This window comes from Trichechus manatus, unplaced genomic scaffold (assembly GCF_000243295.1).
Source record: "Trichechus manatus latirostris isolate Lorelei unplaced genomic scaffold, TriManLat1.0 scaffold00233, whole genome shotgun sequence".
Taxonomy (NCBI): domain Eukaryota; kingdom Metazoa; phylum Chordata; class Mammalia; order Sirenia; family Trichechidae; genus Trichechus; species Trichechus manatus.
Genome location: NW_004444169.1, coordinates 2022236 through 2048145, shown reverse-complemented (window position 1 = coordinate 2048145; position 25910 = coordinate 2022236). Strand labels below are relative to the sequence as shown.

General features: G+C 49.8%; 1 protein-coding gene across 1 annotated transcript in view; it reads left to right on the top strand.

Annotated features, from left to right (window-relative positions):
• The first annotated feature begins 648 nt into the window (after positions 1-648).
• FGD1 (FYVE, RhoGEF and PH domain containing 1) overlaps positions 649-25910 on the top strand; it is a 42677-nt gene continuing 17415 nt past the window's right edge. Inside the window, exons 1-8 of the mRNA XM_004389127.1 lie at positions 649-955; positions 18425-18598; positions 18944-19121; positions 19230-19668; positions 21057-21146; positions 21826-21974; positions 23654-23810; positions 23922-24060. Coding sequence (XP_004389184.1) covers positions 649-955; positions 18425-18598; positions 18944-19121; positions 19230-19668; positions 21057-21146; positions 21826-21974; positions 23654-23810; positions 23922-24060 — 1633 coding nt within the window. The remainder of the gene's footprint in view (positions 956-18424; positions 18599-18943; positions 19122-19229; positions 19669-21056; positions 21147-21825; positions 21975-23653; positions 23811-23921; positions 24061-25910) is intronic.

Below are 25910 nucleotides of genomic sequence, written 5' to 3'. Positions count from 1 at the left end.
AGGCGGTTCTCTTGCTTCTGTGGCTGAAGCATCTTCCGGGGGTACTGGCTGAGGGCGAGCCCCGCAGCGCGCGGCGCACAAGCGCGCCCCCGGCCACAGCCATCTCCTCTTCCCTCCCTTCCCCTCCGCCCCCCAGCCTCCGCTGCGGCGGGAGGAAGAACCCCTTCCGACCAGCCAGGAGCCAGGAGAGCCCAGATCGATTCCCGTTCGGGGAGAAAGAAGAGACCTGCACTCAGATCCAACCGACCGCTCGCCCCAGGGCCACGGAAGTGGCTTGCCACCCACGGGAGAGCCCGCGCCGAGCGCAGTCTCCCGACCCTCTCCTAGCCGCTGCCGCGTAGACTGCGTTCCCCAGCGGGCCCCTGGCCCGAGCCTACTCCCGCGCGAGGCCCGGGCCGGCGATGCCTGGCACGGCGGCGGCAGTGGCCGCGGCTGCTGCTGCTACTGCCGCTACTGCCATCACTGCCACTGCTGCTGGCCCGGACCCGGGCCGGGGGCTTGAGTCTCCGCAGTGGGGTTGAGCCCGCAGCCCCGCCCCCCGAGCCTGAGGCCGCTGCTCTGCCCGGCGCCGGGCCTCCTCCGCCCGCGCCTCCGCCCCAGGAGCTGGAGCCAAGCGGGGAGCCCGGGCCCCGCGCCCAGGCCAGGACCATGCATGGCCACCGAGCCCCGGGGGGCGCTGGGCCTTCGGAGCCCGAACAACCGGCCGCTAACTCCCCCGGCGCTGCCCTACCGGCCTGTGCCGACTCGTACCTTGGAGTCTCCGAGCCCGGACTGCCGGTGCCCAGAGGCTCAGCCTCGGCTCTCAGCGGCCCCCAGGATTCCCAGCTTGCTGGGCCCTCTGACGCCAGCTCGGGAGCTGCTCCAGGCCCCCGGGTCTTGCCCTACGGGCCCAGCCCTCAACACCACCGGGCCCTGCGCTTCTCCTACCACCTGGAGGGCTTGCAGCCCCGGCCTGGTGAGTGATCGAGAGATCGTGGGAGCCTGGGCCACCGGCCTGGTACTGGGAGCGGGTTCTTGGTAATGGGCCCTCTAATCCTCACCTCGGAGCCAGCCAGCTCACCCCGGCCCTTCGGCTCCCCTCAACCTCCACCCCCTCCCCTCGCCCCTTGGCCTTAAGTTCCATCCTTTCAGTCTCTGTCCCTTTTTCCTCTCTCTGTCCCCTGTGCCCCTTAACCCCCACCCCCAGCCCCCTTCTTTTCTGTCTGCTGGGGATAATGGGAGAAGGAGCACACCAAGAACAAGGGGCAGTATTGCAAGGCAGTAACAGGGTTTGGTTAGGGGAACAAGAGAAAAGGAGTCTCCCATTTGCCAAGTGCCTACATTGTGCCAGGCACTGGGCTGGGTGCTTTATGTGTGTTCTCATTTAATTTTTGAGCCCCCTGTGAAGTATTAGCCCTATTTTGCAGATGAGGAAAGTGAGACTCAGAGAAGTTAAGTAACTTATCCAAGGTCACACAGCTAGTATGGAGCCAAGATCTATTTGAGTCCAAAGTCTGTGGTCTTTCCACTTTCCCAAACTGAGGCTGAAGACCATGAAAGTAATGCCAGTTCTTCTGCTTATGTGATTTTCTCCTGTACTATTCAGCACCCCTGGAGTGTGAGTGGAAAAAAAAAGGAGGATTGGTGGATTGATCCAAGGTTGGGGTTTTGCCAGGTGTGTGTGGCGGGAGAACAAGGAAAGGAGGGAGTAGAAGGTGTTGATGAGAGAAAAGTGGAAGAGGTGGGCCTTGGGGGTCAAGCTGGATGGGAGGGGTGGAGGGGCTGGTGGGTAGGAAGACAACAGAAATATCAGGTCAAGGGGCAGAGGCAAGTACAGTAGAGCTGGAGAACTGTGGGCCACGAGATTGTGAGCAGAAATCAGGATGCTTGAACTTGGGTTTGCAGAGATGGAGCAGCTCTAGGTCACGTTGGGGCCACAAACCACTGCTGGGGGGGGACTTTGTGCTACACAGACCTGAGTGTCTGAGGAGTCCAGAAGGGCCTCCCCAATGTGGGAACATTGTCATGTGGGCTCAGGAACTGTGGAGGAAAAGCCGTGCTTATCTACTTTGCCTTCCACTGGGCAAACCCTGAAGGAGTTGTTCAGCCTCTGTGAGCCCCCCAGGGTCAGATCCCAGGCTCCACAGGTCTTTGGAACTGTGGCCCAGCACCAGGTAGCAGGAATGAAGCATAAAGCATGGGCAAGATGCACCCCTTGCTGCTGCTGTGACCCTGGGCTAGTCATGGATCCTCTGGGAGTTTTCAGGGAGTTCCCTCTGTGTGGGCTGGAGATAACCAGCTAACAACAGGCCTTTAATGCCCTGCCCTGCATGTTGTGCTTGCAGGTTTTCCAAACTCCCCTTGACAGACACTGATTGTGTGGAGTGGGCTACTCACTTGCTTTACTGTAGCACCTTCTTTCAGATCCCAAAACATGTGCCACAAGTACTCACACCTCAGGACCTTTGCATTTGCTTTTCCCTCTGCCTGGCAGCTCTTCCTCCAGCTCTCCACCTGGCTTGCTCCTCATCTTTCAGGTCTCAGCTCAGATGTCACCTCCTCCAAGAGACCTTCCCTGACTACTTTAGGTAGGGCCACTTGTGAGTCTCCATTGCAGCTGCCAGCATGTTTCCATCCTTGCACCTAGTGCAATCTGAAGTTACCTTATTGTATGTATTTACTTGTTTATTGCCTGCCTTTTTCCCTCTAGGATGTGAGCTCCGTGAGGGCAAGGGGATTGTATCTCTTTTGCTCATTGTTGTATCCCTAGTGACTAGCACAGGGACTAGGTGCTCAAAAATCCTTGTTGAACAAATGTCTGAACGGATACCAAGGGAGAATATAGCAGACTGGGCAACTGAATTCTTTGCCTTCAGATATTCTTGGTCTATGAGCTGGGCAGTATCTAGATCCCTGGTCTCTGGCCTCTCTAATCAGTACATAGTGGTGATTCTGAGTATTCCTTCACATTCTCACCAATCCTTCTAAATTACAAATCACAAAACCCTTCCTAAACCTTTCCCTTCTCCCCAAAAAGGCAATACAAAATTCCCAGGAGCCTTTTCTCCAATGAAGTTCCTGTCTCTGCCATTACATGGTGGGTGTCTTTTTTTTTTTTTTTTTTTAATCCAAGGTGAGGATTGGGAATAAAGGTATCAGGGAAAGACCTGGCCTCCCATCCCACTATTCCTGACTGATTCATTGTGTGACCCCGGCTGAGTGACTTCCCTTCTCTGAGCCTCAATTTCCTCATCTAGAGAATGCCACGAGGAGTCTATGAGATAATGGTTGCAAAGCCTGCACCGTGGTCTAAGCCCTCAGCAACCGGGAGCTAAAAGAAAAAGAGAGAGAGAGAGGGAGAAACCTTCTGAAGAGGAGGCAGAAGAATTACTCAGGCCCTGGCAGGCGGGTATTGGGCCATATGATTCACAGCAGCATGGGGTGTGAGAGGCTCTCCTCCCCCACTGCCCAGCCGGCCCAGGGGTAGGCACAAGTGACTTGCTGCTTCTCTCTCCATGGGACTTAACTATAATTGGCCCAAAGAGGGCAGGGTTGGTGGTTGTAGGGTGTGTATGTGTGTAAGAGAGAGGGTTTGCTGAGCTTCAATTAAAGGATTGAAACATTTTAGTCCACATGTTAAGAGTTCTGTGTGCTTCTTGACTGCCTCCCTCAGACTGCTGAGGCCCTTATTGAATCACCATCCTTAGGGCCCAGCAGCCCATCCTGGTGGGAGGTAGGGGGTGGGGGCTTTTAAAAAATAATAATTATATCTTATCTGTGTGAGGAGCCTTGAATTGCTTCAAAGTGCTTTCTCTTTTAGGTATCTTGTGGATTCCTTGGAGGGGGGGTGATTGTTTTTATGTCCTTTTTCCAGGTTGACAAAACCTGAGGCCTGATTGGGTTACTGTTATAACCCAGTGAGATGCCAGAGAGGGCTTTGAGAGAGTTGGAGAGGGGTTCCCAGGTGTAGGCTTGCTTGTAGGGATTTAGGGGGGGCCCCTACACTATTCCTCAGGGCTGAGGCCTAGAGTGTCCTTCAAGATGCTATTTAGGGTGCAGAACTTGGAGCCTGACCCTCTCTCAAGAGGGGCTGGCTCCTTCTGATTTGGAGCCTGGAGGCATCTTCAGACGCTCTAAGAGTTAGAATTGGAGCTGAAAAGGTCCCTAGATACCTTCTGGTCCTAGATTTCCCAAACTGGGGAATCCCTTGTTGATCTTAAAAAAAAAAAAAAAAAAAAGTGATTCCCAGACTCTACCTCAGAGCTCCAGAACTTAAAGGTTAGAACCCAGGAATCTATTTTTAAAAGCTCTCCCGGTAATTCTGATGCACAGCCAGAGTGGGAACCACTGGTCAAGCCCATTTTCCAGTTAGGGCAGTGGAAGCTCAGAGAGACAGCAACTTGCCATAGTCCTACAATAATTCAGCATCATTACAGCCAAGAAAATGAGTCGGCCTTCCCATCTGAGGCCCTCTCCTCAGAGCCCTGTGTGAGCCTCCCTAACTCACCTCCAACCCCAAAGGAAGGCACTGGGTCTAGGCAAAAGGGAGTGAGTCAACCCCTCCACCACATACACACAAACACTGGCTGCTTCAGTCTACTCTATTCCCATCTCTCATAAATAGCTATTTGGCAGTTAGAGTTGGAAGGCAGTTGCAGTTCTGGGATTCTCAGCAGAGGGTACCATGGTATCAGCAGTGCCCAGCACAGGGCCTGACCCAAAGGAAGGGCTCTGGGAAGGTGCCAAGCAAGGTTTGTAGAGCCAGAGAGTAACATGGAGAGCAGTCCAGGTGGGGAGTTTGGTGGGAGCAAAGGCACTGAGACATGAGCATCCTGGGCACTGGAGCTGGTGTTAGGAGGAGTAGAGAGATAAGGCTGACAAAGAGACTTTATCCTGAAGGCAAGGAGGAAATCACTGAAGGTTTTTTTTTTTTAAAGCTGGGGACTGATGTACTCAGATGTGGGTGTTTGAAACATCCCCATGGCTGCATGTGGAGAATAGGTGGTAGGGGTGCAAGAGTGGAAGCCAGGGAACAAGCAAGTAATTGCAGTCATCTCAGTGAGAGATGATGGTATCTTGGGTCAGGCAGTGGCAGATGGAGAGGGTGAGATCTGAGAGCTATTTAGGTACTCACATGAACAGGCTTTGGTGGTGGCTTGGATGTAGAGGCCAAGGAAGAGGGGAAAGTGCAAGATGAGTCCAGGCTATTTTCTGAAACCAACTAGAGTGACCTGGTGGACAGTGGTGGGGCCATCTATATGCAGGAGAAGGAGCTAGTTTGAGGGGAAGATAGTGAGTTGTGTTTGAAGCATGTTGAGTTTGAGAGGCCTGGGGAGACAGCCAGGTGGAGGTGGCCAGCAGGCATTTGGATGTATGACTCAAAAGCTCAGGAGAGAGGTCTGGGCCAGAGGTGTTTCGGAGTTCTCACCACTAACACATACCCTGGACCACACAGTGACTCATGGGGAGAGTGTGGATGGTTCTAGGGGCCAGTCCCATTCTTAAACACATAGAGGTCAGCAGAGTCACCCTCGGTGGATCATTCATTACCTGCCCAAACTTTGCCTTAGATGACTTTTGGTGGAGAAAATGGTGTTTTAAAGCATATTTGCATGAAGCGGAGACCTATTTCACATAAACTGGGGGTAGCTGACTGTTGCAAAGAACTGAGAGAGAATTCCTGAAAAGCAAACCAAACACTGGTAAATTCTTGTGGCTCCTTCACTGTTCTCCGTCAAGGCATCCATGGGGGGGAGGGGTTCCTCAGGGAAGGGAGAAGAGGGGGGCTCGAGACAGGAGGAAATGGAGGGGGGGATCTGCTGGGGGGTTTTGGAAAGCGGTAAAACTGATTCCAGGAGAGTGTCTGGGAAAAGACCTGATTTGCTTCCTCGTCACCTGGGGTCTTCCAAACAAACACAACAAAATATAAAGGCGCTAGGTAGCTAGGAAAAAGACTGCTCCAGACAGGACTGAAAGAATTGACATTTCCAAGTTGTGGATGGTTGGCACTTCTGCTCCTTGGCCCTTTCAGGCGTCTATCCCTGGGGGAGGTCCCAGCTGTGGCTGCCTGTTCCCTCAAGGGTGAGTGGCAGCTAACAGTGCCCCAGACAGATCCAAGCCAGGGCTTTCTGGGGGTCAGTTAGCTAAATGCTTTAGGCAGATGTGGAGCTGGCCCAACACTGTCTGGGTGGGGCTTGGGCCTGTCTGGAATGAGGGCAGAAAGCGCAGTCTGCCACTGCCTGGCCCCACAGAGTTAAGTTCTCTCATCTGGAGAGAGCAGACATCCCTGGAGCAGTGAATCCAGCCTCCTGGGGCTGGTTCCTTGGACCTAGAAGGCATCACACCTCCATAAGTTTCCTCAAAACACTTAGGGCTGGAGACAAGGCTGCAGGGCAGTAGCTGAAGGAGCCTCGTCCACTGTGCCTCCGGGCCTCCCTTCCCCTCTTGAGGGCCTTAGTTTCTCCATTTGTAACATCATGGACCTGGTTATCACATTTGTCTGGCATACAATAGGGCATCAATAAATGTCTGGTGACAGAAAAGGAGCAGGTTAGGGAAAGGGGGAGGGGAAGAAAGAGGACATTTATTTATTTAACATATGTATATTGAATGTTTCTATGTGCTAGGCCCTATGCTAGGTGCTGGATAGGCAACTAGACAGGCACAATCCCTGTCCTCATGGAGCGCATATTTCCCAGGAGAGATAAATACTCCAAGTAATTCCAAGTGCAGATGCCGCAGGAGCATATCCTAGCGTGGGGGGTAGGGGGATGGGGGGCAGGGGGAGGGCAGGAAAAAGAGGACATTTGAGTTGAGACCTGAAGGATAAATAGGAGTCCAGAAGTACAGAGAAGCAGAAAAGCTGTTCAGGCCGTGGGAGCAGCACGTGTCAAATCCCCAGGCAGAAGAAAGTACTTTTGAGGAACAAAAAGAAGCCATTGTGGCTCGAGGGTCGGGGCAGGGAAGTGTTCATTAGCTAGGCCTTCCTTGTACCCTTGCTCAGGAGTTTGGAGTTCACCCTGAAGGCAAGGGGAGCTCTTGACAAGGCTGAAAGAATTGGAGGGGACTATGTTTTCCAAAAACGGCTGTGGTGTGGAGAATGCCTTGTAGAGGGCCATGAGGTTGGAAATGAAACCAGTTAGGTTGGAGTGGAAAAAAAGTATACGGATTCTAGAGATACTAAGCAGTTGAGTCTGCAGGACTTGGGACCTGGCTGTGTGTGTGCCTTGAGAGAGAGGAAGGAGTTATGGAGAATGCCCAGCCTCTGGCTTGGACAACTGGGTAGACAGAGGTGCCATTTCCTGGGATGGGGAAGGTATGAGGAGGAGCAGATTGGGGAGTGGGGGTAGGAGTGTGGTTTAAGATGCACTAAGTCTGAGGAGCCTGGGAACAGGCAGTACCCAATAGGCATCAGCTGTGCCCATCTAGGCCACAGAGTAAGGGCAGGAGAGTGAGGAGGAGCATAGGTGTGTTTCTGAGGCCCAGAGAGGGAACAGAAGGCTCTTCGAGGTGCATGAGGCTTTTAGCCCACCATGGTGCTTCCAATGTCCCCTGAAAGGGAGGGGTTAAGTCACAGAGGAAAGGCACCTGTAGAAGGTAGGGAAAGGTGGGACTGGCAGGGCTGGCCCCAAGGAGCTGCAGCTGGCATAAAAGCCCTTCTGCCCTGGGCAGGCCCGCTGTCACCACCCATGTGCTAGACTGGGCCTCCTTGCCTAACTCATTCCAGGTGTAGCTAAAGACCCCTTCTCCCCCCACCCCAGGGCTGCCAGGGAGGGGGCAGGGAAGTTGTGGGTCTCTTTCACTGTGTATCTCTTAGGGGCTTGAGTCTCTCAGTTTCACTGACTGCTTCTTTCTCTGGAGAATTCCTTCAGGGGTGTCTGTTTGGGCGCCATGTCTCTGGCAGGGTCAGGCAGTGGTGAGAACCCCTCCGGCCCAGCTCTGTCACTTTAGAGCTTCATGTGACCTTGGGCAAGTCACTCCACCTCTCTGAGCCTCAGTTTCCTCATCTGTAAAATGAGTTTATAATTTACACCTACTTGGGTTGTTGTAAGTATTAAATGCCATAGGTAAAGCCCCCAGCGTTCGGCATGGCACATTGTAGCCATGTTCAACAAATGTCACTGGCCTGCCCCTTTTGGTCCCTGCCCCTCTGTCTCTGGGTCTGCATCCCTCACTGACTTCCATGCCCTTTGTAGACCTCTTTATCTTTGCCTCCCTTCTGACTTGTCCCCTCCCCTTTTTCTGTCTCCCTCCGTATCTGTCAGTTTCTCTGGGTCTCTGTAGTGGGTCTCTGTAGTTTTCCTGTCTTCTCCCTCCTGGTCTTTGTCCCAGTGTCTTTCTCTGACATTTGTCTTTTCCCCTCACAATCTCTCTGTGTCTCCAACTCTCAGATTTGACCAGGCCTCTGGTGTGAGGGAGGGGAGGTGGAGGAGGGGTGCTGGGATCACTGGGGTTGCCACAGGGGTCAGAGGGACCATCCCCCTAGTGGCTTTGCCTACCCTGTCCTCACAGGGAGGGAAATCCCAGCCAGCGTGGCAGCCCCAGCACCTGGTAATTACTGTCCCCAGTGCTCTAAGCTTCCTGTCTTCTGTCCTCTGAAGTCTCCCTTCCCTTCCTGTCCTCTGAAGTCCCCAGCCTCTCCCGGGGGTGGAGCTACTACCCCCCTATCCTTCTCTGGCCTCAGATCCAGAGAAGCAGGGAGGAGATGGCCAGGCCCTCATGGTAATCAAGCAACTGGAAGAGGGATGGGCTGCCTGTGCTCTCATGTGGCTGTGTGGTTTGTGTGTGCTCGCGCACGCGCCTGTCTGCTGGCTGTCTTTGTCCTCAAGGGTCTGTTCTGTGTGTCTTAATGTTTTTGTTTCTGTATGTCCTTGTTTGTATGTTTGTGTGTGTGTCTGTGTATATCTGTGTGTCTTTGGATCTGTGTGTGTGGCTGTGTGTTTCCATACACCCAGGTTGTGTCACCTTGGCTCTATCTAAGCCCATGGGGGTTTCTAGATGTTTCTGCCTGTGGGTCTCTATACTTAGATCTTGTGTGTCTGTACGTTTGTTTGTCTGTTTCTGTACCTGTGTATGTCTGTGGAGGTTTCTCAAAGTGCCCCCAGTGGGTCTGTGTTTTGGTGGTGGTTGGGTGCCGGTCTTTTTTGGCCTTTTCTGGCTCCTTTCCTCTGAAAGCATTTTGCAAACCCAAGACTCTCTATCCTTCACACACACTGTTTGTCCCCCCGCCCCATATCAACACCTTTGTTCACTTTTCCTCCCTTCCTTGCCTGCAGGACCCTCCCCAGTCTATCTATACCTGAAAAGGCATACCCCATCCTGAATGGTCAACTCAAAAACCACCACCTTCAGAAAGTCCTCTCTTTCCTCTCTGTCTTAGTTATCTAACACCCTGTTGCCGTGAAGTCAATTCCAACTCACAGTGGCTCTATAGGAGAAAGCAGAAACCCCGTAGGGTTTCCAAGGAGCGGCTGGTGGATTCGAACTGCCGACCTTTTTGGTTAGCAGCTGCAGCACGCCATAGCACTTAACCACTGCGCCACTAGGGCTCCCTTAGTCATTTAGTGCTGCTATAACAGAAATACTGCAAGTGGGTGGCTTTAATGAACAGAAATTTATTTTCTCACAGTTTAGGAAGCTAGAAGCCCAAATTTAGGGCGCTAGCTCTAGGGGAAGGCTTTCTCTCTCTGTCTGCTCTGGGGGAAGGTCCTTGTGTCTTTTCAGCTTCTATGCCTAGGTTCCTTGGCAATCATGTAGCGTATTTCTTCCCTTCCATTTGTGCTTGCTCTCTTGCTTGCTTAATCTGCTCTTTTATATCTCAGAAGAGATTGATTTAAGACACACCCTACACTAAATACTGCTTCTTTAACATAACAAAGAAACTCATTCCCAAATGGGATTATAACCACAGATAGAAAGCCAAAACCAAGCCTATTGCCTTCAACCCTAGGACAGAGTAGAACTCCCCATAGGGTTTCCAAGACTGTAATCTTTAGGGAAGCAAACTACCACATCTTTCTCCTGCGGAGCAGCTGGTGAGTTCGAACCACCGACCTTTGGTTAGTAGCCAAGCATTTAACCACTGTACCACCAGGGCTCCTTAACCACACACAATTCAATCCATAACACCCTCCAAATATTATTTTTTTCTCAACTCAGCAATCATGGACTGAAGATATACTCTGTGACTCTGGACACAGACACACTTGGGATTCAGTCCTAGCTCAGTCACTTCTAGTTATGTATCCTCAGGCAAGTTAGTTTGCTTCTCTGTGCTTCGCTATGAGTCAGAATTGACTCGATGGCAACGGGTTTGATGTCTCAGTTTCCTCATCTGTAAAATGGAGCTAATAGCTCACAGGATTGTTAGGAGGATGTCATACAGGAAAGCATCAACACAATGCCTGGCCCAGAGTAGGTGTTCAACAAACAGTTCAATCCCCATACCTTATATTCTCCACTAGAAAGTGAACACCTTGAGTTCCAGAGAATTCTGAAAGTTCTTGCTCTCTTCTCCAGGCGTCCTGCACAGAGCAGAACTTGAACTGGGCCAGACAGAACAAAAGGCAGGTTCCAATTCAGGGAACTCCTGACAAGCATTTCATGAGCCAGCTACCTGAGCCTGCCCAGGCCCAGAGGAGACTTGGACTCTTTTGAGGATAAGGGAGGGGACCTCCAAGGCTGCTGCCCAAAGGCCAGAGCATGTCAGACAGGGAAAGAGGTAAACAGCAGAGGTGGAAGGGGCCTTAAGGACCATCCAACTCAGATATTACAAAGTGGTGGCCCACAAGTTGAATTTGACTCACAGGAATGTTTTATTTGGCTTGCTCACTGTTTTTAAAATTAGAGGAGTCCATGTAAAAATCTGGATTTCTGGATTCTCTTGAAATATTGGAAGATCTGACAATACAGAGTCCCATTACTGTAAGGTGACAAATGTATGGAGGGGAGGAGCTGCTGCCCTTGCTTTAGGTGAGGCATGTGCTCTCCAGTTTACCCCAATTTCCACTATTCCCTGTTACCTTACTGACCCCTTTTACAGAAAGGTCCTCACTTTACATAAGGGTCCACACTTTACAGAAAGGTCCTTCATTTATAGAAGGAGTCTCACTTTCCAGAGGGGTTCATGCTTTAAAGAAGGGGTCTCTTTTTTACAAAAATGATTTTTTTTTTCATTTTGCAGATGAGTCCTCTTTTGCTGAAGAGGTCTCCATTTACAGACAGGTCATCCATTTTCAAAAGGGTTTTTACTTTATAGAATGGCCCTCCACTTGGAGAAGTCACCTCCATTTTGCAGAAACTTCTTCACTTTACAGAAGGGGCCTTCTTTTTATTAGAGAAACCTCTATTTTACAAAAAATGCCTTCATTTTGCAGGAGGGAACAGTCTTTAGAAGGCCCCTTACTTGCCAGAATGGCTTCCACTTTCCAGAAGTATCTTCACTCTACAGAAGGTGCCTCCATTTTCCTGCAGAGTCCTGATGTTCAGAAGGCCAGTCCACTTTACAAAACAAACCTCCAAACTACCCATAGGGCTCCTATAAACACCTCCTTCTGCACATTTCATATTTGACAGAAGTTTGTGTTTGAACTTTCAGAGAGAACATCTGCCAGACCAATGAAGGCCTGGGTGCAGTCTGGCCTCAGAAATGGAGTGGGGCAGCTGGGCTGGAGCTCACATTCAAGGGGCAGGTGGGAACAGGTGGGGCAGTTATACCTTTGTCCCTTGCCTTTTTCTTCAAGCTGAGGGACTCCTCTTCCCCCTAGGGAGCTGGCTTTCCAAAAGGCACTTTCCTTTTTGCTGTTGTTCTTTCCTCTCCACTTCCACTGTTCCCTTTCCTCACCCCATACCCAAAAAGTCCAGCTGTCCCTGGGGCCTACCTTTCAGCCAAGAAGCAGAGATTTGGGGGCCATAGGGAGAAATACGCACCAAGCCTGAGTAGTAAGGCTGGCTCCAATTCCTCACACTGAGAAGCACACACCAAAAAAAAAAAAAAACGCCTTAGAGTCGATGCCGACTCATAGCGACCCTGTAGGACAGAGTAGAAGTGCCCCATAGGGTTTCCAGGGAACAGCTGGTGGATTCGAACTGCTGACCTTTTGTTAGCAGCCATATCTCTTAACCACTAAGCCACCAGGGTTCTGAAGCACACACATATCTCCCCATTTTACAGATGGGGAAATTGGAGTCCAGAGCTGTGAAGTGACTTGCACCAGGTCACCAGGGAGTTAATGGCTGAAGTCTAGTCTGGGGCCCTATTAGCTGTCTTGAGATTAAGCCAAGGCTGCAGCTGGGAGAAGGAGAGGGGGTGCTCCTGGCCAAGGAGGGGGAAAAACTGGAAGCTGAAATTCCCAGAAAGAGGTGAGGGAGAAGCAGGGTCCAGTTCCAGTGGGAATGGGCAAATGCAGGAGTCCTTGTCTTCAAACTTAGCTAGAGAGTAGACCTGCTCTCCCAGTAAGCCTGGAAGCATGTGCTCAGGGAACCTGCCAAGCCAGGGGCATGCAGCAACCAGAAGCCTTTTTTTGGAATAATTTTGCTGTTTCAACAACAATAAGTCAATAATAAGTCACTATGGGAAAATTCAAAACTCTATTACACTTCTTTTTTTTTCTTAAATACTATTTTATTGTTTTCTTGGTGAAGGTTTACACAGCAGTTTAGGTTCCCATTCAACAATTTCTATATAAATTGTTCAGTGACATTGGTTACATTCTTCATAATGTGTGAACATTCTCATTATTTCCGTTCTGGTTGTTCTGTTTCCATTAGTTTCCCTGCCCCATTACCTTCTCATCTTTGTTTTAAAGTAATTGTTGACCTTTTGGTCTCATATAGATGATTTTTTTAAAGCAGCACAGTACTCACGGGTGATAGTCTTTATTTTGTGAGCCAATCGGTTAAAAGCTAAAAGGTGACCTTGGGGGTTAGTTTTGGTTCAAGGTTTAAAGAATATCTCAGGGCAATAGTCTCAGGGAGTTCTCTAGTCTCAACTGGTCCAGTAAGTCTGGATTTTTTAAAAGAATTTGAGGTTTTGTTCCACATTTTTCTCCCATTCTATTAGGATCTGTCTATCGTGGCCCTGATCAGAATGGTCCATAATGATAGCTGGGCACTGTCTAGTTCTTCTGGTCTCAGGGTAGATGAGGCCATGGTTCATGTAGACTCTTTGTCCTGCACACTATTTTCTTCTTTGAGTCTTTGGTTTCCTTCTTTCTCTTTTGCTCTGGATGAGTAGAGACCAAGAGTTGTATCTTAGATGGCCACTCACAAGCTTTTAAAACCCTAGACACTACTCACCAAACTAGGATATAGAAAATAAGTTTATGAACTATATCATGCCAATTGACCAAGATGTCCCATGAGACATCTTTCAAACCCAGAAAACCAATCCTGTGAAGTGTTTGGTTATGTCTAAGAAGTATCTTTATTATGTATCTATGAACATACGCATATATGCATATACACACTAATGACAAAGATGAGGAAATTGAACATTTTTACCAACCACTGCAGTCTGAAAGTGATCAAACATGCAAGCAAGAGGCATTTGATAATTACTAGTGATTGGAATGTGAAAGTTGGAAACAAAGAAGAAGGATCAGTGGTTGGAAAGTAAAGTAGCTAATAAAAAGTACTGTAACACCTTAATCCATGCAGTCCAATTAATGATCATGATCACAACACCCTTGTTTGGAATAGTCAAGTGTCACAGTTTTTGAATTACTGACTTTTTTTTTAAATAAATAAGACTGGATTCAAGGTTATCTTTGTAATAATGTCGCTGTCACGAGCATTCAGGTTCCCATTGCAAGGAAAATTGGGTACAACTCACAGCTTGCCTGAGGCTTAAGTGGAAAAAATATCTGGGAGGCCCTGGCTGCCAGGTGCTGCTTGAAGGCCTGGCTCTGCCTCACTCCCTCTGGAAGCCCCCTAGACTAGGGTTGCCAGATTTAGCCACAAAAAAAGTACAGGATACCCAGTGTTATGGATTGAATTGTGTCTCCCCAAAATGTGTGTCAACTTGGCTAAGCCATGCTTCCCAGTATTATGTGCTTGTCCACCATTTTGTGATTTAATGTGATTTTCCTATGTGTTGTAAATCCTATCTCTATGATGTTAATGAGGCAGGATTAGAGGCAGTTATGTTAATGAGGCAGGACACAATCTACAGGATTAGGTTGTATCTTCAGTCAGTTTCTTTTGAGATATAGAAGAGAGAATCAAGCAGAGAGGAGAGGGACCCCATTACCACCAAGCAAGAAGAGCCAGGAGCAGTGCGTACTTTGGACCTGGGGTGCCTGTGCTGAGAAGCTCCTAGACCAGGGGAAAATTGATGACCAGGACCTTCCCCCAGAGCCGACAGAGAGAGAAAGCCTTCCCCTGGAGCTGGCACCCTGAATTTGGACTTCTAGTGAATAAATTTCTGTTTGTTAAAGACATCTGCTCATGGTATTTCTGTTATAGCAGCACTAGATACCTCTTGTATACATAGGGTTGCTATGAGTCAGAATTGACTCAACGGCACCTAACAGCAACAGCACTGATAACTAAGACGCCCAGTTAAATTTGAATTTCGGATATAGAGCAAATAACTTTTTAGGATAATATATTTTTAGTATCGGTATGTACAGGGCATACTTACACTAAAAATTATTCACTGTCTGAAATTCAAACTTTACTGTGTGTCCTGTATTTTGTCTGGCAACCCTAGCCCTGACCTCTCCCTCCCTGAGCTTCCCTGGTCCTGACAGGCTGACCCCCTTGCACTTCCTGAGCCACCACTTAGCCTTTCCCAAATGAGAGTCTTTTGTCTTTGAGATTGGGAGCTCCCTGAGGGTGAGGGTCAAGATTGCCCTTCCATCTGCTGTGGGGAAGGGGGTGGGCATGCACACCCACCCACACCTACACAGCCGAGCTGAGGCAGCATCCTAGGGTTATGTTTCCCATCGGTGCCAGGCAATGTAATGGTTTTGTGGTTCTCTCTAGGTGTTTGAAGGCTGTGCATAGTTGGTGTGTGGCTGGGTACATTTCCACAAAGTGTTGTATGGTTTGGTGGCATAACTTTATGTGTGTGTGTGGGGGAGGGGTCCTTTGTGGTCTCTGCTGTAATGGGCTTTGTGGACTTTGTTTATCAGTGGTGGAGGGGGTAGTGCTGATGGAGGATTTTGTCAGGTGTGTAGGTGTGGGTGAGTGTGTGAGAGAGAGGGAATGTTGTGAGTTACCAACTATGAAAAGTGGGCTGGAGAAAATCAATGCAAGAACTGGCTGAGTGGGGATGAGAGGGAGCAGTGGGATTTAGGAAGGGGGCTCCCCTAGGACAGGGATGGGGTTTTCAGCATCCCCCAGCACAGAGTCTACCAGGGTCAGAGCAGGGTTCAGAAATACTTGGGGGACCAAACTAAGCCAAGAGATGCCAAGAGAGTTCAACAGGATGGAGGTCATAAGGGCTGCAGATGTTTGGCTGAGAAATTCCCCTATTTTCACATGAGCAATAGGTAGTCATGGAAGGTTCTTGTGCAGGTAAGTGGCATGACCTGAACATCTTCTTCTCAGTAGGACCTGGCATGGTTTTTGGCCAGGCCTAGGCTCCTGAACTGGAACTCTTGTTCGTCTCCCCGTAGGTGGGGGTTGGAGTGTGTCTTTCGCTAGCCACACTAAAGCACTGGGGTACGCCTCTGCTCCTCCTGGTTCCTCTATTTTCCACTTTCCCCTTGGAGAGCAGGGTTAAGAAAGGAGTGCAGTCCAGGACCAGCTGGTGCCTGAAAGTCTGCCATTGACATGATGTGTGACCTCAGGCAAGTCACTGCCCCTCTCTCTGCCTTCATCTCCTCACTAGAAACTGGGCTGACAATCTCTGTCCCACTCATCTGGGACTTCAGGGTATCCTGAATATTTGTGTTTCATTCAGCCTCCTATTCTGCAGGGTTACCTGCCAGGAAGTAGAGAGAAAGGAGAGGAAGGCCCATCTATGGGCTCCCAGGTGAGGAAGAGGAGGACGGAGCAGAGGGATGGCCATAGACAGTGGTATGGTCACCCCACCCCCAGGACCAGCAGCAAAGCAGGGAAAGAAGGCCTAGGCAGGGACTTTGCTGCCCTGCTACAGACTGGGTGGGGAGGGCTTGCCCAGGAAGGTCTGCTTGGTTTAGGGTATAGAGATACGGCCAGTGGGCTCCTCCAGGCTTTGGGGGGGTGGGTAGACAAGGGGTACCTGGGACCGGGGCACCTATTTGCACACAGTAGGCGGCTGGCTTTGCTCACCGGATCTATGGCCCTGTCAGCTACTGTCTGGGTCTTGTACTTTCTCTGGCCATGTGTCTCGAACTATGTCTCTGCATGTGCCATCCTCCAGGTGATTCATCCTCTTCAACCCCACGCCCGGGGGAGGGCAGGGCAGGACCAGGCCAGGATGTGCTGAGCAGGGCAGGGTAAGCAGCCCAGCTGAGCTGAGAGGAGCACCTCCTCTCTCCTGGCCGGGGCCCTGCCTACTCAGGTGGAAAAGGAAGTGAGGAAACTGCACCCAAAGCAAGGTACAGGGTGGGGGGAGGGGTGCTCAACCTGGGACCTGGGAGGCCAGGTTCCCTCAGGTATAGGAGGGGACCTGAGTCCTCTGGGGCCTGCCTGGTTGGGCTGTGGTCAGGGTGGGGGCAGGGACTCAGAGGAGCTGCTGGAACCCTGCGGGTTGGGCTTTTCCTTCCCTCCATGACTGGGAGACCTAAAATCTTCTGTGACGCTTTCTGCCTGTGAGACCTTGTAAAACCAAAAAAACCAAACCCGCTGTTGTTGAGTCGATTCTGTCCTATAGGACAGAGTAGAACTGCCCCATAGGGTTCCCAAGGAGCAGCTGGTGGATTTGAACTGCCAACCTTTTGGTTAGCAGCCTAACACTTAACCACTGGCCACCAGGACTCCAAGACCTTGTAAATAAAAAAACCACACAAACCTGTTGCCATTGAGTCGATTCCAACTCATAGCGACCCTATGGGACAGAGCAGAACTGCCCCATAGGATTTCCAAGGAGCAGCTGGTAGATTCAAACTGCCGACCTTTTGGTTAGCAGTCTGAACTCTTAACCACTGTGCCACCAGGGCTCTAAGACCTTGTAAGGGATGGTGCAAATGTCTCTGTGTGTGTTGTAGCTGTGTTTGTGGACATTATGTTTTTGCAGCAGAGGCCACATGTGACATTTTAGACCAGGAGGGGGCAGATGTCTGTGTGTGTGTGTGTGTGTGTGTGTGTGTGTGTGTGTGTATGTCTGCACCCATGGCTAAGACCCAGGGACACCATTGCCATGTTTGTTTCTTGAGTATGACATAGTAAATTATGCCACGTGTCTGATTGTGTGTCCATGTTTCTGAGTACATGGTAGTGTATGACTTTATGTTGTTTTGCCATTGTGTGAGGTTGTGTATGATGTAGTATAATTGACCCTGTGTGGCTGTAATCTTTATGACTGTGTGTAATCATGTTTTCAGGTGTGTGAAAGCATATTATGTGTGTATGATACTCTTTGGCTCTCTGATTGTGAGACACATTGTAAATGACACTGCATATCCTTGTGACTCAGTGGGACCATGTTTAAGGGGTGTATAACTGGGTATATATGTAGTTGAGTGATTGTTGTGTGAGGCTGTATGTGAAATGGTATAATTGGCATTGTGTGACTTTGGGTCTTTGTGACTGTGCATTACCACATTTGCAGATGTGTGTGAATTGTGTGGAGCCCTGGTGGCGCAGTGGTTAAGAACTCGGCTGCTAACCAAAAGGTCGGCAGTTCAGATCCACCAGGTGCTCCTTGGAAACCCTATGGGGCAGTTCTACTCTGTCCTATAGGGTCACTATGCATCAGAATCGACTCAACAGCAACGGGTTTGGTTTGGTGAATTGTGTAGCTGTGTGATAATCTGTAGGGTTGTGACTGTGAATCTGTGTGACTGTGTGTGACCAAATTTTTAGGAGTGTGGTTGGCTGTATGGATTTGTGTGATCCCACAAATGTATAACTGTACACCATGTGTCCTTGGTCCTTGTGACCAAGAAAGTCCAGATACCCTCAGGGCCTTAAAAAAGGGGAGTAAAGACTAGTTTATGCTCAGTATACCCACTGTGGCTGTATAAACAAGGGTTGCAAACACATGCACAAACTTTAGGGTACTCACTCCACCCCTCAGCCTGGTTCAACTCCTTAGTAATAATGCTTGTTCACATATGTGGAATTAATGTACTAATCACAAAGAACTCTTATCTATTTATGAAAATGAAGCCAACCATAGCCCTGGGCCTGACTCCCCATCTGAGGGCTGGGGTAGGGGGCATCCCAGAAAAGCTATGTGGACAGAAAGGGGGTCCAGGGAAACCCAGAACCCCAGATACATGCTGAGATATGGAACTTCCCAGTTCCCTCTAGAGTGAAGTCAGTCACTTCACATCCAATTTCTCCCTTTCTGCAGGGCTGCACCAGGGAAACCGGATCCTGGTTAAAAGTTTGTCCCTTGACCCCGGCCAGAGCCTTGAGCCTCATCCAGAAGGCCCCCAGTGGCTTCGCTCAGATCCAGGTCCCCCAACTGAAACCCCTAGCCAGCGTCCCTCACCACTGAAGCGGGCACCAGGCCCAAAGCCACAGGGTAAGTGGTTCCAGAGAAGGGCACAGAAATGTAATGGCCCAGGGAAGGGCACAGATAGGGGAAGGAGAAAGGGAGGGGAAAGTTGGCCAATGGCAGAGAAGAGGGCTTATTAGAAGGACAGGCAAACACCATGGTCTATGGGGCAGTGCTACCTACCCAGGGTGCAGAGGGCTGTGGCCTGGGGTTAACGTGTGCACACTGGGATCTCACCTCAGGCCTGTTGTGTGCTCACCTCAGGCAGAGGTGCAGACTGGCTGTTTGTGGAGGGGGTTGTGGCCTGGCCATGACAGTCACCTCCAAACCCAGCTCATTGGGGTCCCCCCATCTCTTCATCTATCTCTCTAGTCCCCCCGAAGCCCAGTTACCTGCAGATGCCCCGGATGCTCCCTCCACCTGAGCCCATACCCCCCCCACCATCACGCCCGCTGCCTGCAGACCCCCGAGTGGCCAAGGGCCTGGCCCCTAGGGTGGAGGCTGGCCCCAGTTCTGCAGCAGTTTCTTCACTGATTGAGAAGTTTGAGAGGTAAGTCTGTTTCCCAGGGGACTTGTGAAGGTGAGGATGGGCCTGGGACAGGAAGGGGACTGCAGGAGCTCACACTCTGTCCCCATGTATGTCCACCATCCATCCCAGAGAGCCTGTGATTGTCGCCTCGGATAGGCCAGCCCCTGGCCCCAGCCCAGGTCCCACAGAGCCAGCCATGTTGCCACCGCCACTCCCACAGCCACCAGTGCCCCCTCTCCCTGAGGGCGAGGCTTCCCGCTGCTTGTTCCTGCTGGCTCCTGGGCCCCGGGATGGTGAGAAGGTGCCCAACCGGGACAGTGGAATTGACAGCATCAGCTCACCATCCAACAGCGAGGAGACCTGCTTTGTCAGTGATGACGGCCCCCCCAGCCACAGCCTCTGCCCTGGGCCCCCTGCTCTGGCCAGTATGCCTGTTGCTTTGGCCGATCCCCACCGGCCCGCCTCCCAGGAGCTTGACAGTGACCTGGATGAGGAGGACGAGGAGGAGGATGAGGAGAAGGACCGAGAAATCCCAGTGTCCCCGATGGAGAGACAGGAGTCTGTGGAGGTACTGACTCATGTTCACCAAGAGGCACAGCTGTGTAGAGAAATCAGGAGCCTGGCTTTTACACTTGGTTCTTCCCCCAGCTCAGTATTTCTTGAAACAGGGCATTTTCATTTTTTTCATTTTGGGCATTTAGTTTCCCTTGTCTCCTGGTAATAAATACTATGAACAAACCCCAGCACTCCCGCTCCATCATGGTGACTACCAAAATGACCATGCACAGTTCCAAATGCTCACTAGGGAAATTGCCCTATCTTCAACAGAGGACCACTAGCACTAGCTGGGCCTCAGTTTTTCCATCTTGAAGATGGACATCCTGGTTAGAGATCTCTAAAGACCTGTTCCAGCTAGAAAATCTCATGATTCAGTAGCTATGTGACATTGCACAAGTTTCTTCCCACTTTGCTCACCTACCACAAGCCTCTGTTTCCTTATTTGTAAAATGGAGGTGTAATGAAATTAACAATGCTTTCACACCCAGAGAGACTTCCCAACAGCTGGCGGAGAGGCACAAGAACTAGATCCCCACAGGGATAGCTGAGGCTATGAAGTTGAAGGGTTTTGGCAGCAAGGACCCCTTGCTGTGCCCTGGCAGCTCAACATTTCTTCAGAAGGCATCCTTGCACTTGAGTTAGGTCCCAGCCAGAGTACCTGCTCTGCCAGAACCAAGCTCAAGTGTGGGAGCTGAAGCCAGGGTCTGCTGGAACGGCAGGTACTCAGCAAGTATATGTCTAACAAAAAAGGAAATTGGGCAAAAAGGCAATGCATTTTATTCATTTTTATACTTTTTTGTTTTCCTTACACCCCAGGTACTCAGCAAGCCTTTACTGACAGTGAGCTGAGAGGGTGAATAAATAGATAACTAACATTTATAGAATTCTTAATCCATAGTCTGATATGTTTTATATGTATTAAATCATTTAATTGTCACAACTATAAGTGGACTTAGGTCCTAATATTATCTCTACTTATACATGAGAATATTTAAATACAGAACAGTTAAACAATTTATGTAAGCTAGTGAATGGCAGAGCTAGGATTTGAACCCAGGATGTCTGACTTTCCAGCCCACATGCTTACCCACTATACTATGCTGAATGAATAGAGAGAACAAATAAATGAGTGCATGAGTGGCTGAGTGAGGGAGTGCATGTCATCAGAATTGAGTTGAGGGAGTGCATGTCATCAGAATTGAGGGGTAGCTTTATAATATACTGGAGAGTCAGGGATGATGCTGGGGTGCTTATGGGTCTAGAGATGGGGATCAGGGTTATCTTGGGGTACCATCAGGTTTAGAGTAGCACTTGAGCTGTTCTGAGAATTCTGGGGACTTGGGGGTGAGGGCCAGGGTGGAGGATGATGGATCAAGGGTCACCTCTTCTCCTTTCCAGTTGACTGTGCAGCAGAAGGTGTTCCACATTGCCAATGAGCTCCTGCAAACTGAGAAGGCTTACGTTTCCAGACTCCATCTCCTGGATCAGGTGAATGGCCTCTCAGGAGCCCCAGGATGTGGTAGGTGGGTTCCAAGGAGGAAGTGATAGGGCCTGAGCCCAACCCCACCATTGGGACAAGAATCTTGAGGTGGTAAGGCTCCTCTCTGTCCTTGACCCTCATTCTGTCCCTGAGGCCAACTCTGATTATGACCCCAAGCTTGATCTTCATACCACCCCTCATTCCTAGTCCTGGGATGATACATCAGCTCTGACTGTGACTCTGACCCAGATCCAGAATTTACCCCTGGCTGTGAACGAGACCCTGAATTTCATTCTAATCCTGACTCCAAATCCACTAGCATGTCCCTGAAGGTAGGGAATTTTGTCTGCTTTGTTCACTGCTCTATCCTAGCCTCTAAGACAGTGCCTAGCACACAGTAGGCACTCAAAAATGTTTGTTAAATGAATGGATTTAATTCTGAGCTTTTCTCTGACCCTGAATTTAATTCTGACCTCGCCCCTGATCCTGACTTTTCATTGTTCCAATGCTTAACTCTAGGTATTAACCTTGACAACCTGAAATCGAACCCCATATATAACCCTAACTCCATCTCCTCTCTCCTCAATCTCAAGACCAATGCTGATCCCAAAGCTCCACAAAGCTGCCCACAAACACTGCCCTCACCTTCAAGCCACCTGAGCTGAGAACTTCTGCCCTGCCCCACAGGTGTTCTGTGCCCGGCTGCTGGAAGAAGCTCGGAACCGCAGTTCTTTCCCGGCTGATGTTGTCCACGGCATCTTCTCTAACATCTGCTCCATCTATTGCTTCCACCAGCAGTTCCTGCTGCCGGAGCTAGAGAAGCGCATGGAGGAATGGTGAGGGGCCCCAGGCCTAGACTGCCCACCCTCCTGTACACTTGCTCACCAGGCCCAGGCCCAGATGTGTGTGTAGGAGTTCATTCCTGATTGCCCTCTCTTACGGCCTTTCACAAAAATAACCAGACTTAAGTTCTACCTTCTAGGTCCTCCCAATCTAATGTGGAACACAGACCAGGACTTAGAAAATTACAACAGAAGAGTATAGCTTTTAAGAGTGTGAGGTCAGGAACCAAATTGGCTTGGTTCAAACTCAAGCTCTACTACTTGCTAGCTTTGTGATATTGAGCAAGTTTCTTAAGTTGCTGTGCCTCAGTTTACTCATCTATAAAATGGGGATCATCATAATAGCCTACCTCGTAGGGTTGTTTTAAGGATTAAATGAGTAGATAGATATAGAGAGCTTAGAACAGTACCTGGTATATAGTAAGTGCTCAGTAAATGTGAGCTGTTGTTATTTTTAATCTGCTGTGATAGAGGAGGGAATGGGAGCTGTGGGAATCCAGACAAATGGACCTAAACCAGCCTGAGGGTTGGAGGAGGTAATGCCTGAGCTGAGGCCTGAGGTAGAAGGGCAGGGTTCATAGGCAATCTCCTGGCCTCCAGGCTCTCCTCTTCCAATCCATCCTTTAGAATCTACACCACCCGCCAGAAGATTCTTTCTAAACAACAATCAGACCATGTCACTCCCCTGCTTAAAATCATCTCCTCACTTCCGGGTTCCCACACCCACACTATAAAGGCCTTGTCTGCCTCATTACCTAGACTTATCAGTTGCCACTCTGTCTTACTCATTTGCTTCTAATAACACCAAATTGTTTAGTTTCCTGCAAACACCTTGCTGTTTGTCACTTTGGTGGCTTTTCTCATTCTGTTCCCTCTACCTGGAAATCTCTCTCAACTGCTTTTTACTGATTAGCCCTGATTGATCCCTTCAGGACCTACTGCAGGCCTCACCTCCTCTAGGAAGGCTGCATTGATCCCCAGGCCAGGTTAGATTCCCTTCTTCGGGGCTTTCCTTGTCCTTATCTGGACAGTCTGATTGGAAGGTGTCTGTGCCCTGTCCTGTTTCCCCAACAGACTGTTAAATAAAGAGGGCTGGAATCAGGCCTGGTCTGTGTGTCTCCCCCACCATACTGTGACCCCTGCAGGCTGGACCAGACGTGGTTCCTGTGTCTCCCTAACCAGACTGTGACCCCAGAGGGCAGGACCGGGCCTGGTCCCTTTGTCTCCCCAACCAGACTGTGACCCCTGAGGGCAGGACTAGGCCTGATTCCTTTGCCTCTTCCATAAGACAGTGACCCTCTTAGGGCTTGATTTCATGTGACTCATTTCTGTATCCCCAGTGTTACCCAGCACAAGGCTGGGCATGGAATCAATCATCAATGAATAAAGTGGCCCTTGTAGTAAGGTCAGGGCAGATATTTCAGGATATATCTTTCCTGGTGCTTGAGCAGTGCAGAGTTGGGATAGGTGGCAGCCCAGGCAGTAGTCTTGAGCCTCTTGGGCTAATGGGCCTTTGATATAAGCATAATTTCCAAAGGAGCAGACTGGCTGAGAAGTGAGTTTCCAGACAGAGATGAGAGCAGCCTGCTTGGTGCTAGAGATCTGTGAGGCAGGGTTCGGGGTGGGGGGCACAAGGATTGGTGGGACCATGTAAGCCCCTGCTTCTACTCCAGGGACCGCTACCCACGCATTGGAGACATCCTACAGAAGCTGGCACCCTTCCTCAAGATGTATGGCGAGTATGTGAAGAACTTTGATCGGGCTGTGGAGCTGGTGAACACCTGGACAGAGCGCTCCACCCAGTTTAAAGTCATCATCCATGAGGTGCAGGTAAGTAGGCAAGCTGGATGGGGCAGACTCAGGGAGGAAAGGTCTGCAGGGACCTGGGGAGGGGCAGCTCTGTGGCCAGACCTGAGCCCCCTCTGCTTCTGCCTGTCACAGAAAGAGGAAGCCTGTGGCAACCTGACATTGCAGCACCATATGTTGGAACCCGTGCAGCGCATCCCTCGATATGAGCTGCTTCTCAAGGACTATCTGTTAAAGCTGCCCCATGGCTCCCCGGACAGCAAGGATGCCCAAAGTGAGTGTGTGCACCTGAACCCTCCACCCACTACTGTGAGTCCCACACTGATCACCCTAGGCCAAACCACTGAGGCAGGGCTCCAAGACTTAACTCACAGGGTAAGCCCCCTAACTGAAATCCCTTCCCAGAGCCACATAATTGAAATCTCAGAATAGGACCTCCAAATTGAAAGGCCCATACTGAGGTTCTGGAGTGAGACCCCAACGTGAACTCCAGGTTGAGATCCCTGCCCGAGTACCCAGACAGAACATTCAGAAGGAGTCCTCTAGTTTGAACTTCCCAGCTAGAACCCCATAGTCTGAGAAGTATGTCCAGAGTGATCCCTCCAAAGGGAGCAATCCAGTCCCTAGGCTAAGACCCCAAGGCTAACTCCCAGACTGGGCCCTGAATGAAATTGTACCAAGTCCAAAATGAAACTGAGCCTGAACCCTGGGGACTGAGCTGCATAGACGGAGCCACCAGGCTAAGAACCCAGACTACCCCCCTCAGGCCAAACTCTCTTTACTAGATCTTCATGACTGAGCTCCCTAGAAAGACCCCTGTTTCATCAAGCCCCTGATTTTCTGTCATCCAGATTCAGAACTCTACTTTGTGTCCTCTAGCCACTACCCAGAATGAACCTGCCAAACAACCTCCAAGTCTACTCAGAGCCCCACCACAGAATCAGCCCTCTAGAACTAAGCCCCCTAGACTGGACCCATATTTTCCACCTCCCAGATTTGAATCTCTAAGCTGAGATACCTCCTCCCTAGACTTAGTCCTTACACCATTAGTCCTTGAACCATTAGAAAAGTATTTCATACTGATTCCCCCAGTATGAGCCCCACCCTCCATAGGGTCACACCCCCAGATAAAGTTCCCCAGAGTTTACCCCACCTTCTTTCCCCTCGACTGTTATTTCCATTCATTCATTCATTCATGCATTTAACAGCAGTTTACTGACCACCTCAATGTTCTGTGCACTGTTCTAGGCACTGGAAATCAGAGGTGAACAAGACAGACAAGGTCCTTGATCTCAAGGAGCTTATATTCTAGTGGGGGAGACAGACAATAAACAAAAGTAATAAATACACAGGAAAATATTTGATGAGTGCTAAGTGTAATTCAGAGAATTAGAAGAGGGTGATGTGACAGTGACTGGGGGGCCTACAATAGTTTGAGTGGCCTCTCTGAATATAAGATATTTGAGTCAAAACCTGAATAACAAGAAGAAGTTAGCTATGTGCTGGCTGGGGAGGAGCACATTCCAGGAAGGTGTAAGTCCCTAAGAGGGGGACCAGTTTGCAATTTCTGGACCAGCAAGAGGGTTGTGTGACCTTGGCATGGCAAGTGAGGGTAGAATGGTTGAAGTGGGGTTGGAGAGAGGAGTAAGACTGAATCCCAAGGTAAAGAGATGGATTTTATTCTTAGTGCAGTGGGAAGTCATGGAAAGGTTTTTGTTTGTTTGTTTATTGTTGTAGTTTAAGTGAAAGTTTACATTTCAAGTTAGCCTCTCATACAAAAATTTATACATACATTGTTATGTGACCCTAATTGGTCTCCCTATACTGTGACAGCACACTCCTCCTTTCCACCCCTGATTTCCCATGTCCATTCAACCAGCTCCTAACCCTCTCTGCCTTCTCAACTCACCTCTGGACAGAAGCTGCACGTTTAGATTCATATATCTACTTGAGCTAAGAAGCACACTCTTCACGAGTATCATTTTATGTCCCACAGTCCAGTCCAATCTTTGTCTGAAGAGTTGGCCTCAGAAATTGTTTTAGTTCTGGGCTGATAGAGAATCCGGGGGCCATGCTTTCCGGGGTTCCTCCAGTCTCAGTCAAACCATTAAGTCTGGTCTTTTT